Source organism: Trichoplusia ni, chromosome 14, assembly GCF_003590095.1.
Source record: "Trichoplusia ni isolate ovarian cell line Hi5 chromosome 14, tn1, whole genome shotgun sequence".
NCBI classification, from domain to species: domain Eukaryota; kingdom Metazoa; phylum Arthropoda; class Insecta; order Lepidoptera; family Noctuidae; genus Trichoplusia; species Trichoplusia ni.
Window position 1 is genome coordinate 910,767 of NC_039491.1, and position 15,597 is coordinate 926,363.

Below are 15,597 nucleotides of genomic sequence, written 5' to 3' on the forward strand. Positions count from 1 at the left end.
GTTAAGAAACAGAGTAGCTAGGCCACTTTACACACGGACTTATGCAAAATTGATTCAAAGTTGGCAACACCTTGATGTTTTTCCATTGGTTTTGCCAACATTGTTAAATATTTATGCAAATTTTTCACATTTTTACGCGGACGAAAAACGCAAGTTAGTAGTTAGTAAGTAAGTAGTTTTAGTTCTACACTAAGTAAAATATAAAATTGATAAAACACATGGTAATCTGGTTTATCATATATAGACAAGTACATCACACTAAGGGCCGATTTTTCAATCGCCAGATAACTTTTATTCAACGAATATGTTTGACGTTTTGACAGCTTTTGTATAGAAAATATGTCGTATGTATCGGGCCTTAGTAAGGTTAATTTCTTTGTATCGTTAATGTTGCCAGCATTTGAACTAAAACTGTATTATTTACCTTCTTGTGATTCCAGAGCACGTTGACGGAGGGCTTGCCGCGGCGGAAATCACTCTGGTCGATGACGTCATCGTGGATCAAGGACGCTGAGTGTATCATCTCGCTGATCATCGCTACTTGCCGCTGTGACGGCAGCAGTGCACTGTCATGAAAGAATTAAGGTTAGGAAAATACATATAAAGAAGTATGATTCTACGTTATTGTAAATTGAGTTTTCAATTGGGATAATAAAATTATACTAGCTGTTGCCCGCGACTTCGTCCGCGTGGTTAGAAGAAATTGTGACTATAACTTGAGATTTAAACTATCCTATCTCTCAAGTTGGATCGAACTGCACATGGTGCGCGAATTTTATTATAATCGGTTAAGTGGTTTAGGAGTCCATTGAGGACAAACATTGCGCCACGAGATTTATATATATTAAGATTTTGTACTAAACTATAGTAATCGAGTTTTTGATTTGGACTTCTATCTTATCGAAAATATAACTTTTTTTAATAAATGAATAGTATCGTCGTCCCATGTTTTTATAAAAATAGGTAACAACTTACAATAAGATTTTAATCATTTTAATTTCAAAGTTTTAATATGTCATTGTTACACATTGTCCACAACACTTAAAATAAGACTCTAGCCTTCTAACAAACGGTTTTGCAGAATGTATTATTTTTTCGTAGCAATTGTATGTTTATTCGTAACACATGAATAAACTTCACACAAATGTATACCAAACACGTTTAGTTATAAAAACAGCGAAGTGTTTTTATCCTGTCCGTGTAACACTATCAAGTTCTAGTGACGTACTCATAATGAACCGTCAATTTCACTGTTTAAGCGAGTAGCTAACCACACCATATATTCCGGCAGACAGACTGCGAAAACTATGCCGAATTAAGTAATCGCGTGATAGAGGTTAAAATATTTAGGTTTTGTTTATAGGTGGTTTTAAATATTGGATTCAACAGCTCGAACTTTTGAATTTTGTTATTGTGAATGATGTATTTTTTTTTTCAGTGTAAGTCTTGTCGCTTAAAGCATATTAATGGACACGTATTTTTTATTTTGTCCGTCCAACACAAATTGATCAAAGTTAAGGAAATCGTTACATCTCAAGCCGCCTCACTTAAAGTTTGTTGTTCAGAAAAGGACAAAGATAAACAATGTCAATTTTTTTCTACTATCTAATGGAGGAATTATAGGGATATAGATTTTTACTATTTATACCAAATCATCATCGTTATTAAGTCAATAGATCCGAATAAATTATCATGATAAATCGGATGTAGAAATGAACAGGCTGTATAAACGTTACATTTTGAAAATAAATATTAAATTACACCAGTAAGTCCACGTTAAACTAAGTTTAAACAACCACAAACTTATTCAGGTTAAATCGTTTATCATCATCATGTTGTCTAATTAAAAGTGTCATTGGCAGATCTTGGTCACAGAGCAATTTAACAACTTAATGTTAGACCTTCACACCAGCTATAATTTTTAGTTTCCAGAATACTAATAGAATTCACAATCGTTTGTGTACAAGGACAGCTTAATAAGTTAAGTGAACTATGTCAGCAAGGTAAGTAATTAAATATGAGGTTTTAGTCGTAAAACAAACTAGATATGACAGGAAACGGGCAATATTTTCTGGCCTGGTTGTTAGTGACCCTGACTGCTATGCTGAAGTCGTGGGTTCGATTCTCACCCAAGACAATTAATGGTGTGATGAGCACGATCATTTGTTTTGTGTCTGGGTGTAATTAAAATGTGTGTAATGTATAAAAAAGTATGTTCATCAGTTGTACCAACTCATAAACTTACCAAAGTTTGAGACTAGTTATGTAAAAGTATTAGAATATTATATTAATATATTTGGACCTCACCAGGCATTGCATAAAGAACATCAAAAAAAATATTTTACAGATTTTTTAGATTGACTTGTATATTCTCAGACAATGCAATTGCACAATATGTTTTATTTTAAACACCGCATTGCAATTTCAAAGTAGATTTTTCACGTTCAACAGACTCGATAAGAATTATTTATAAGCCCAATCAACCTTTCTACATCTATAAGTGATTATTGCTTGTTAATTACTCAATAGCAAATACACAGAAAGTATTGTAGTTACGTTTCAAACAGGAGCATTACATCGTAAAGATCAATGCACTCGAAACTAGTCAATTACGTATATTCAACTACTCATGCGAGTCTGCGTTACAACATTGCAGTACAAAGGTAGGTTTCAGGTAGGGTGGCCAGTGCTGGAAATTGGAAATTAGGACGAGACTCGTGAAAACCTCGGACTTAAGAGTTCAGAAACCATTTCGTCGGTTCATCGTCGTGCACAAGGACAATGCGTGAGTCGCGGGCGGCCCAAGGCTTTTAATGTTTTAACCCGGACTACAAATGACGAAGCCCAAATGCCCTTAAGTTAAGACGGAGTTCAGATGAAGAACAAATAGGTAATATAAATAATATGCCAAAGCTTCACCTTTTTTTAAACTTTCGAACAAAAGATTTATGGAAACCGTACGCTGACTGAAGAAAATCTAGCGGTCGATCAGATACTAGAGCAGTGTCAAGAAAGGGGAATATACCAAAAAAAATAACGAGCTTTTAATTTGGGTTTACCGGTCTAAGTTTTGAAAATATTAAAGACAAATTTTTTCATTAATATTTTTGAAACGAGTATTATTTTTAGCATTTGAATAATTTGCAAATAAAAATCCATCATTAAGTAAAACTGATCTAGTCTTGGCAGAGAGAGACGTAAGTAGTGCAACTTTTCGCTTACACAATGACTACAATCCTACTGCTACAGAAGGTGATGATAGTTCGTCGGTATCATCAACAAGCTGATTGGATGCTAATTACACAGGTTAACGTCTATCATACACTTTAGAGGAATACAAATGAATATAAATTTAAATAATTACCAATAAAAATGAATGACGAAAGGTATTGCATCAATGCTTTTAAAGCCTTGATTAGTAGTTCTTTTCTGCATGTTGCGCACTACACGCGATGTGCGCCGACCAAGATTGTTCAAGTTAATTTTAACTAGTAATGCGTTTTAACTAAGAATTAACTTATACAATAGCACTGATACTATTTTATAATTAAAAAAAAAGCTTTACATTCACGTCCTTCTGTAACTCTTCTTCCGTAGTGTGAATAAGCCCTTTAAATTAATCAATTTTATAAGTCACACAATTGACTGTGAATGTGTAAAGGTCTAGGAATACAATCTCATGATACTTTGATCTTCTCTTTGATTCAAGACACAGGTTGCCAATGAGCAATGAGCTCAGAGGTTTAAGCTAAAGATGGTAAAATTTGGTCAATTTTGAAAAATTGTAATGTACCACGGTTCATGAAATACAACCTGGTGATAGGCAGATGTGGATAGACAGTGGAGCTTTAGTAATAGTTCCTAATTTTTTGGTCTAAGTGATACTTTATAATTTAGTATGGTGTATAAGGGAAGCATGGAGGTCAGATAGACAGTCGCTCTATATAAAATACATTATTCAATTGAATCAATGTCAAACTGGAAGTCAATCCTAGCATAGCTTGAGAAAAGAGTACGCAAGAACAAAAAAAAAAACAATACTCTGACAGAAAAACATAATGATAAAAAAGGAGAACGTGTTTCGTAGTTCTTAGTTAAAATATTCGCATTACATTTTTCTGAATAATAAGCATCTTGGTTGTGGCTCACGGCCGTAACTTTAAATTAATTCGGTCAAATGAATTCATAAGTACTGCGTGTTCGTCTTAAATATTCTTGACATGTAAGGGCGGATCGGTGTATCACACTACACGTGAACTCAATTCCTGAATAGGGTTTGCTATTCACTTATTTAAATTAACCGCACTGGATGCAAGATATAAAGAGAATGAGGGTTTCAAATAAGATTTTCCTTGTGATAAGACTTGTTTGCATCCTATTTTATAACAGAAGTCATGGGCAGTGTGCAATTCAATGGGACTAGAATAATGTTTTTTAAATATGTTTCTGAGTGGATACTAATGTAAAAAAAGATATTATGTTTTATTTATAGATTTCCAAAGTAATGTCAACAAATGGCGAAAGAGGACCTGCAACCTGCATGGGGACGAGAGTGGGTGTGCCATATTGACATGATAATTTTTCACCCATCCTTATAAAACTGTTTTTAAAAATATTCGTAAACAAACCACACCTCCTAAATCTCGAGTAATCTAATTAAAAAATACCGTAGAGAAAATCCTTCGATTTAATGCAATAATCGGTCTCGCGATATGTGACGACATTCAGACCTTTGAGAAAAAAAAATCGTTTGTTCAAGGTTAATTGTGAGACATTGAACTATTGAGCGTACGATCTGACCGAACGCAATCAAAAAGTGTTGGCAAACAGACGCTGTTGGGCAACAAGTTCAATGAATTAAGAAAGGCTAAAACTAGGAAATATCTGATAATGGTCAGATATCTAACCGCACTTCCACTTCATATCGATTATTATTTTACGCGACTGCCCAAAAAAAATGTGTCGAAAAGTGTTTTCAGAGTTCAATTATGTGTTGTGTGGGTGAGTTTCTTTATTCCACGTGAGATATTTTACAAAACAAACTTGTTCCATGAAGATTGACTATCTCAACTTGAGGGTTGAAGTTTATTTCTACTTTAAAAATTAACTGCTTTCTACTACAGAAATATAGTGAGTGTAACGCGATCGCTATCTCATAAACGTTATTATTTGTATGGAGAACAGGTGTTAAGAACAAAATTCTCAAAATCTGTCATGTGTCGAAGACATCGTCGTGAATGTTCGTGCTTGGGCCTCTGATCAATTATCGAGTTCGCAAGTTTGAGAGAGACCGCTTTAGACAAATAGACCTCAAGGCTCTTGAACATATAATTATGACAACTTTATTTACACAATGTTACAGGAAACAAGAAGTTTACTTTTAGCGTTTTAGAGGACCGACAAAAAAATTACAATGTTTAACAATAGTATCCTATTTTACTCTTCCAAGAAGAGTTAGGAACAACGGCTTATTAGCTCTATATATGATAGCTTTAGATATATTTGAGACCTAATGTAAAAGATAGCTTTTCCCCAAGACAGTAAATGAAAAAAAAAACAATTTACAATAGATGAATTAAGTCCGAGCAACATATTTCACGTGGGTAATGCTTGTGGTTATAGCTACAGGGGAACATTGCGGCTTGACCCCAGACTGCTAACTTTCTTTACTTTCTTACAACGCGTGCGACTATGATACAGCAGTTTCGAAAATATTTGAATCCTTAGTTGTTCACACAAAAACTGAATTTTATATTGAGAATGGAATAAAGTTAATCTAACTATCAATTTTGGATCAAAAATAATAATGTATATAAAATAGTTATTAAAAAAACGTAAGTTAAACTATTACTTTTATTACAAAATATCAAAAACTGTTTAGTAAACAGCTTTTGATTGGATTTTTTTATCGGTGCAATATAGACATGCTCATTGGGGTTCCTAGGAGCCATTGATATACAAAAATTACATTACAAGATACACCATACCTAACAAAAGTAAAGGTCAACGTTAAGATGGCTGTAAGTTTGCATATTGGCATTTTATATATCAGTTCTATGTAATGTATGTTACCTGTTTTCTCCATATACGTGGTAGTTGACGGCTCTGGCCATGAGGATGGCCACCATCGGCCTGAGCGCCTTGCCCTGCCCGTCGAAGTAGTACGTGGCTATGGTGTTCAGTTCTGGCTGGTTCGTGTTCCGCTCCAGCTCCTGTCGGACAGACGGACTTTAGTCGACTTGGGATCACATCTAATTATTATATACTTTTATATTGGTGTATTTTTGGTGTGGAGTTTGGTCTTCTTTACAGCTACAGCACTAAGACAGCTGGGAAGGATGTGAAAATTAAGGTGCTGCCAATGTAGACTATGACGTTCTAAATGTGTTAAAAAATTGAAATAAAAAATCGTGATAGGAAATAAATATTTGTTTATACAAATTTTCTGCTATAACTAAAGATGCGGTTGAGGCACTCGTTAAAATCACTTACAATTAATTTATTTTGCCTTTTTTTGTTCCATCTGCGGTCTTACCGCAGGAAATAGTATCTACTAAGGTAAAGATAACAAAATTGAATTGGTTCAAGCAAAGAAGCAATTTCTGCTTACGTAACAATGCCAGAAAAATCGTTATAGTAATATATGGTGGCCAAATTTTAACTACAACTTAATTTAAAACTTACAAGAAGTACCGTTCGGTGTGGGTGCAAAACATTAATAAATTAATTAAGTCGAGCAAACTGTATCGATGACGCAGCAAACACAACTTCATCCAGTTATTATTATAGATTATCTCACATCACATCCACACAATACAAATAAACGGCATGTTTTCATACGCACCTAATGACCGATGCCTACGTCGATGCAATATCAATGTAGTTACCGATTAGAATCCGTAAACAAGATAACAAACAAGTACTAATGTACAGTAATAAACATCACTGTTCAATAGCTAACATAGAACCTTGTCATCTTAATGATATGAGCATTACATTCTAATTTACGATTGAATCAAAATTTCACCAATCAGGGAATGAATCATAATTGACAAAGAAAGAAATATCTCTTCTCTACTTTCTAAGATATCCGATTCATACGACGAACTACTGCATATATTCCGATAGTGCAAGTCGAATGGTATTATTGCACGTGCTACGCGGTCGTAGACATTGCTACGAAATCAGTAGCGAATTACGCTCAGGGCTACCGTGAAGTGACATATACAAACTTAGCTCCATACTTGATGTCAATAAATATTTTACCAACATTATTAGCTACATAAAACGAAATAGCTGAAGGTTCTTATTAAATGATGTGCTAACTGTTGTAACGAGTCGTCTTTAATTATTACTATTTAGACAATGACGATGCATAAGTCTAAAAATAAGATACATTTACTGTTTGTGCTACAAATACGTAGCTGTAGGTCTGAAAGTAGGTATTATAAAGTAATGAGAAACTGGTCATTTGCTAGGATACAGCGAGTTCACGCTTTTGATTTTATCGGTCAAAATGGACAGATTCTTTAACGGTCTGAATATTACGTATATCTTATTACAGCTAATTAGATTTACAAGCTACTGCTTCAGACATTACAAAGGTACAATAAAGTACGGTTTAGTATACGAAACGCGGCACACGAGTGATAATTATGATACGCATTTGTTGAGATGGTAAATGGCCGAAACGATCTTACGACAGAGATAATTCGCAACTGGCTGAAGGACTAAGTGGCCGTTTTCAGTCAGTGTAGCAACCACCATCGGAGGTGGATTGACGCAAGTTTGACGCAAGCCTTGCTTAGCGGATGGCAGCGGCTTTGGCACGGATCATTCAATTATGATCGTCCGACATCAATTTTATTGTTCCAACGACAGTATGCTAATGTGAACCGCAACGGAGATGCGTATTTCGTATCATTTCGGATGACCCATATTTTTTGTATTCATTATAAAATACCAGTCTATCTGGTTACATAAGAATTTCCAATGCCTACCTACATAAGTGATTATGATAATGTTCTTATCTACAGTATTTTTTATCTGTGTGACAATACGATTTATAGTATTTGTAGTGCCGTGTAGTTTAGTCGGTGTGCTTATAGTATATTTTTATCTGAATGAATGAATAGTTTACTATAATTAGAATTATTTGTTTATAAAGTAGCTTTCAGCTTCGTATATTCAGAATGTAAAGTACTTTTAAATACGTTCAAATACTGTTTTTATGTAGGTTTTCTGCAAATGGTCTGCTGATAATCATTTCAGAATATTATAGTATGGATGTGACAAAACAAATTCACTCATTCATTTTCATTACGTTTGCATCATACTACTGATACTGGGTTTGTGGGTGAATTTTAGATTAAAAATTGACGCAACCCAATGCGCTGATCACTCAGAATTCGTTTAATAATAAATCAATGGAATTTGTGTTACGATCGAATTGTGATTAAGCCGAGGTTTTATTACACTAATTGTTTAAGTAAATATTGAATGGAACCTAAAGACATGATGATGTTGACTGTACGCATTGGAAACGTCACGCGTTGCGAAACCCGAGGACGGTACACAGCGATGGACCGACCGCGACACTACGACTATTAGCTATTCTGAATGTGCGTAGTAATACGGTAATTTAATGACTAAACAAAATTATACGAACCCTGGCACAATCAAATATGGTGAAATTATGTCTTATTAGGATCGCGACAAGGTCGAATTAAGAGTGCAAACAGTTCCGCAAGGGACATCGTTACTTCGTAAAGTTTACTCTATAACTTAGAACATGCGTGTATGTCACTCTGCGGTGTGGTAAGTACAAGGCGGCAATATTTAACAAGGACTCGGACATAAACAATCACTATTGCTAAACGTATCTATCTTATCATGCCGTGTTTACGATCTAGTATAAATAGTGGGCTTTGATTAATAGTGATTGATAGATACTAGAATGTATCACAGATTGATTCAATAATTCAAAGATTAACAAATCCTATGGATTTATTATATTTGAACCCTATTTTATATACAAACTTGTGTCATACTTGAATTGACTGTACCTACAAGTACATAGGTAGTAGGTAATTTTACAATTGTTTCTTCAAATATTGTCAAAAACCAGTCTTGGTACCACGTGCTAATTACTTAGGGGTCACCTTAAATGGGCTATTTTAACAAACATACCTACACCAATATTTGTATTACATGTTACCGAGTATCATCAAAAATTTACGTAAGAGGAACATTGGAACTGGGTTTTCATTCAGTACTTTTTTGATAAGGAAAATCCGTGATTAATTTCTGTATTGTATGACTTCAGACAAAACGTGTGATTTTTATCTGTTTCAGAGTAGTGACAGCCAGAGCGGCGGCTCTTGTTCGACCTTCAGATGACGTGTAGCGAGATAGCTGCTGTAACAAACGGTCACCGGTTTGCCGTGACTCATGAGTGACTGGAAATGTATCTCAACAGGTACAGAGAAAGATTTAAGCTAAGAGACATTTTGGTCTGAGAATTGACCGAGTATTACCAAAGAAATTATCATATTTACACGAAATCTGATTGAAATGGGAGTACATTTCCGTTTTATTTGAAGCATGTCAATCATAAGCTGTAAAATAAACACGTGTTTTTTTTAAGATGCCTGATATAAGGTACAAAATACCGATCAATAAATCAATGGAAAACCAAAAAAAATAGAAAAAAAACTACACATCCAAATAACATAAAATAAATCAACGTCATCGTCGTCCGTTCTTCGCAACTGCGAATTAATTCGATACGCGAATGTACTCGAATACCAAGTAAATGAGTATTGCGGACCTACTTACTGGATTGAGCTCCAACTTGTAATTATTTTGTAGGATTTAATATCATCGTGCTGCGAATGTAAGAACATTTGATACTTGTAAACTGTTTTGTATGACCTTGGTTATCGGAAAGCGAAATGCGATACAGGTTTGATTTTACATGTCGCGTATTTGAGTTTTATCAGTTTTCTAAGTCTTTACTTGATAAACACATGTAATTCAAAATATTTATTTGTTCGTTCATAAATATGTTTTTCTTTTAATTTGATGTATATGCTTTAGAAGAAAGACAAGTTCTACAACCCAAACACTTATAGGTACACGATTGAATCAGGTCTATAAGATCGGAGCTGTGAATGAGAGCTATGGTTTCCTGTATATTAATTGAGCAAAACAAAGTCAACGTAACGGAAACATAACGAGATTACTTGTTCGTTTTGCGAGCTCTGGAAACAAGGTCAATGTGCAAGTTTAATTCTACAGCGCCGCGTAGTACCACGAACTAAAGCAGAACGGTGAAAACTTATCGCGAAAGTAAGCCTTATTACGTCGACATAAAGTTGATGTTGATGACTAAGTTTACCTAATTATGCGCGGTTGACTGTACAAGACGCACTTTCCATTTCCCATTACAGGCTTAGCAAAGCAACACCCACTAATTACGAAAACAATCCAAGGTATTCAATAATTAAGGTTAGGATAAGTTTCTAATAAAAGACAAAACTCTGAGCAGATTTTTTGGATGAGAAGTTTCCAAAGCAATTTTCCTTTTCATTGGTTCTGACACTTGTTAATTTGATTGTCGAGTAAATAACATATCTGCAAACTCTATGTGCTAGAATATTGACATTAAATTCAACACTCGATTCATGATACCACAGCTAAGTAAACATACGTGTGTTTACTGAAATAACTTTCAGATCCGTGATAGATGGGAACGAGTGCTTTACCTTTTAAATATTTTAAATATATATTACGTAAGTATTTCACAATATAAAAAATAGTCGGTTATTACTCTATGCAAAACCAAGTTAAAAAAGCAAATATCAGTTAGTCTGCGGAAATTGTGACAAAAAGAAGCCTTAATTAAGGCAAGAAATTAAATGTTCGTGAAACTTATAATCATTATCAATTTACATTAGGATTTTTTTTGTTCTAACGTGGTTTGTCTGCTCCAGTTCAGTATTATGTGGAAAAGTAATAGCTTTATGAATAATATTTTTTGTTATTTACAATAATAATGTTTGTTGTTTTTACGTATATGGATTTTGGATTCCAGTTTGAAAGGTTTGAAGACTAAAGACGGAGAAAGAAGCGTGGTAAATACCAAGATTATTTAACCAACTCAGATTGTACCAACGATTCAACAGATTTATAACTAGAAACAACTGATATGGCACCATACATGTCGGAAATGCTCGTTTAGAAATACTGGCTGCGAGTACAGCATTCAGTCTGGGGCCTAGATTTAGACGAGTTTTCCAAACAGAAAGTAGGCAAACGAGCAGAGCTAGCAAACACCGATGATACGATAGGACCGATGTCACTAAACCTAACCCATCCACATTCTTACCTATTTGTACTTTCCATAAAGTATCTTATTTATTAAAACATTTATTATTAAATAAGACCCGAGCATCGGAAAGCGAGTTAGGTTCCTGGTCCCTGATATACGTTGATCTTTGACACTCGTTAAGTCTTTACAACTCGACAACCAGTTTTAATACGGGACACTGTGTTACCCAGTAAAATAGATTGTGGAGCTGATATTATATGTTCTCATATAGTTAGACCGTTTCTAAAGACTACATCATTACATGTGGTGTTTAGCAATAATTCGATCCGACCGGAATCCGTATCCCACATAGCTTAGGATATTGCGGTGAATTACCCTGCCTAAACTATTTTATAAAAACTGATCAAGTGCGAGTCGGTACTTATCGCTACTCGCGACATTAAGGGTAAAAAATAAGCTAAATAAAACCAAATCGGTTTAATTAATTTGTCACCCACCTAGAAATTTCTTACCATAACAACGTTGCTAAACCTAGAAATTATACATAATCTGTGCATTCCAGCTATCCAGTTGTAAATCTCTATAAGATATAGTGACGGACGGACAGGCAGTCAGGCGGACAAACAACGGAGACTCAGTAATAGCCCGTTGGTTATGCAACAGAAATATAAAAATAGCAAGGAATATATTAAAAAAAGTCTTAGGTATAATTAAATTACTTTGGCTGACGAGTTCTGAACATTAGTCAATACTTTTTGGTTTGACGTGGGATTTTGAGCTCCTCGGGGTGGAAGCAGATTGTGTCACTCTTACTGAATAAATTTGAAACGCGATTGCAACGTCACAAGCATTTTTCCGATGCGTGGAAATGCATAGCAGTTCATCAAGCAAGACTAAAGCTAAGCATTTTGGAATTTAACAATGTTAGTCGAATGTTAAGTGAAATGTTTGGCTGAATGCGTATACAACAGTTGCTTGAATCATTGTGCAACCTAGTAGTCAAAAGTTCAGTTGTACTACATATGCAACCACTGTCGAGGTTGCAGCGTTTACAATGAAGAGGATGTCATTATATTATATTTGTTTATTGTCTGGAGGTCAAATTCTCTATTTTGATGTGAATATGAATCTTTATAACTACCGAATGTAAATTTTGAATATGTAAATGGTGGGAAGGAGGCCCGTTTATTGTAAAAATACTTAAACCAGTGCAAAAATAAAAAAACTACAACTGGAAATCTTACCGAAAAGAAGTATATAAAATTAGGAATCGTGAAGTAAGCCAAGACCAATCGCAATTATTCATCCTCTTATCTAGTTCAAGCAACTAATGAACTGAATCAATATGCAATCAAGCATTTAAATTAGGGTTGTACCATTATAAGTAGCATATCATTACTATTGTATACATTGTTGCATCTTCCTCTTGCTTTATACTAATTATAACAAATGCGTTGGAATCCAGTTACGCTAACGCTTGTTACAGTAACTATTGTGTACCAGATCTCAATTACCGTCGATGCGCGAATTGCACAACCCGAACTGACCAACGTGCTAACACGTCGTGACTTTGACACGATTCCAGATCAATGGTCACAACCCAATGCCGGCACAAATGGGCTCGTAAACTTCCCTTTTATACATCACGGCTATATGCTATAACATCATGAATCACACATAGCTCAATCTATGTCATCACATCACAGTTAATTAGATACGTATAGGATACATTCATCACTTGTGTCATGATGTATTACAAATATAAATATAACCATTTCCATGAATACAATAAATCACAATAATGATCATAATTATACGCAATCTTGAGTTGTAAGACTGTAAGTAAATAGCATCATTTACTGCTGAGTTTTTGGCGTAACTTATAAAGAATTTAAAATGCGCAATGCCTTTGAAGTATTTGAATTTAATATTTCACAAAAGTTAGTTCGGGTAAATATTTTGTAATAAATGAGCCCTTCCCGGACGTGACTCCGCCTTGAGAGGGTTGAGAGGAGTAACAAATGACTGTCATTCAAATTTAACTAACGACAAAATATTTCATCTTTATATGCCACTATTTTTTTTCTAGATACTCAACTTTACAAGAATTCGATAGAGGATGAAGTTAGTTGCAAGCCAGACGGGCCTACACTTTTAACACCACTATGAAGTGGTAACAGTGGTTTCCAGAGAATGAGCGCACGACGTTATACGTATACAAAGGAGAAGATAAAATCAACAGGCATACTCACGGATCTAATGTCTTCATATATTCCATTGAGGTCGTCCTCCAGCAGGCGATAGGGGTCGACGATCTGTGTGCCGTAGTCGGGCAACGAGCCGGTGCTCGTGCTCTGCAGGCTGGAGGCCAGGCGGCGCCCGACGCCGGACGATGTGAAGCCGGTGCCGCATGCCGGACCGCATGTTGTGACCCTCTGGAATATAAAACGAGTCTTGGTGAGGAATAGTTCCAGATGTGTTTTGGTGATATCAGGAACCGTACGGCCGACATAACCTGCATTTGTGGAAAAGGAAAGCTGGTCTAAGCTGTGTAGTGCATCACATTATTTTAAAAACAAGATGGGACTATTGTCCCTAAATATAGAAACTATATTTTTTACGCTTTATTTAATGTAGAGATATTCTGTATTGAAGTCTTTCTCCTGATACTCTAATGGCACTTTAGGTCAAAAATACACTTCTGCTAAAAGAACACCAGTCATGTTTACATTCGCAAAACGATTAAATTGGGTAGTTTATATGCAATTTCCATTCTAAAACCTTCCACAAGCATAGATTAAAACGATTTTCCGGACTTGCGAAAGTCATAGTATTTTTCGAAATGTTTACAAATAGTTTGGTCTATCATACACCGCGGTATCGCATTACTGGTGTACAAGCGAAGGGTGCGGCGTGTGCCCTTAACTAAGTGGTACCGGCGTAGACGGCGGCAGTGACCGCGATACGCGATTTCGCAATCCCGTTTATGCAACTGCAAGCGAGTGCAGCTCGAGCCCGATGGGCCACAACCGGCCGTTGCAAAACCACACGTTCAACCGACGCACGTATGTTCAAACAGACCATAGATGGACGCGTTTGCGGCCGTAAATTAAAAGAAAACAATTACCCTAAACATCAGTCGAGTTGTTTATTTGACAGTTTAATTGTATGGCGTGCGATGGGTGCGATGGGTGCGATGTCTCGAAAACTATTCAGATTAATGCTTGCGAGAATTCCGATTGGTTGAATCCTCAGATATGAACGTTAAGAATTATACTCCTAATAAAATACGTAATAAAGTCTCAATCAAAATACTTAAGATACCCATAACAGTAAATACCAAGGGCCTAAAGTAAGCCTAGATCTAGGTACCTAACGTATAAAATATGTTTAGATGGGAGCTGTATGTTTATCGCTAACATCACGTATAGTCTCATTATAATAATAACTATCATTTCCCTTATTAATATCGAATGAAAACCAAAGTTACTTTCATTTATAGCTATCTTACAAAAAAATGAAACCGTTTGCTTAGCCGTGCGTGGCAAACGAGTCATATGCAAAATAAAGTGTTCAAGTAACTAAAGGTTCAGTCTTAATATAGTGTTAAGACCTTAGGTTTAATTTAGTACATTATTATGCTAAAACTGACGTCGAAACCACACATGTACTAAATAATACGACTGAGATATTTGGAGCAAAATCGGTAACACTTAGATCACGATAACAATCGAAAGTACGTTAAAACGTGGCGAATATAGGTGTTTTTGGGGTGGATAGAAACAGTTTTATAAGGATTACGACGTTTAAAAAGACAAAATATAGAGATTATTAAAATATTCTAAAGCATTGCATAAACTAATTGTGTTTAAGCATTTACTTTAAGCAACATTATTTTCTATACACCCTATTTTACGTTACAGAAAACTGTTATAATAAAGTCTATACTACAATTTTAATGTGCGATTCAGTGTTAAACCTTTGAAATATAAGTCAAACGCGCCGTTCTCCAATCGCATTCCAGCACAGGTCGTGATGGTTAAGCATCAGTGTTGCAATTTTAAAACCTAATGCATTATTAGTAACCGTAGCGGGAGACGTAAATACACTTTAAGTTTCTTGCGATAGTATTTAGTTTGTAAATAGAAATAACGTTATTTCGCAACTGTTTCAATGAGCTAGCGTTTTGAACCAAAACAAATCGGATTGCTACTATTTACTTGGTACTTTAATCCAAGAATAACAGTCGGTCGAAACTGCGTAAT

The 15,597-nt window shown here is 35.2% G+C and overlaps 1 protein-coding gene across 1 annotated transcript in view; it reads right to left on the reverse strand.

Annotated features, from left to right (window-relative positions):
* The window catches only part of LOC113500428 (decaprenyl-diphosphate synthase subunit 1), a 46,025-nt gene that overhangs the window by 21,079 nt on the left and 9,349 nt on the right, over positions 1 to 15,597 (reverse strand). The window contains exons 2-4 of the mRNA XM_026881219.1: positions 13,585 to 13,767; positions 6,073 to 6,212; positions 425 to 566 (exon numbers count right to left, since the gene is read on the reverse strand). Coding sequence (XP_026737020.1) covers positions 425 to 566; positions 6,073 to 6,212; positions 13,585 to 13,767 — 465 coding nt within the window. The remainder of the gene's footprint in view (positions 1 to 424; positions 567 to 6,072; positions 6,213 to 13,584; positions 13,768 to 15,597) is intronic.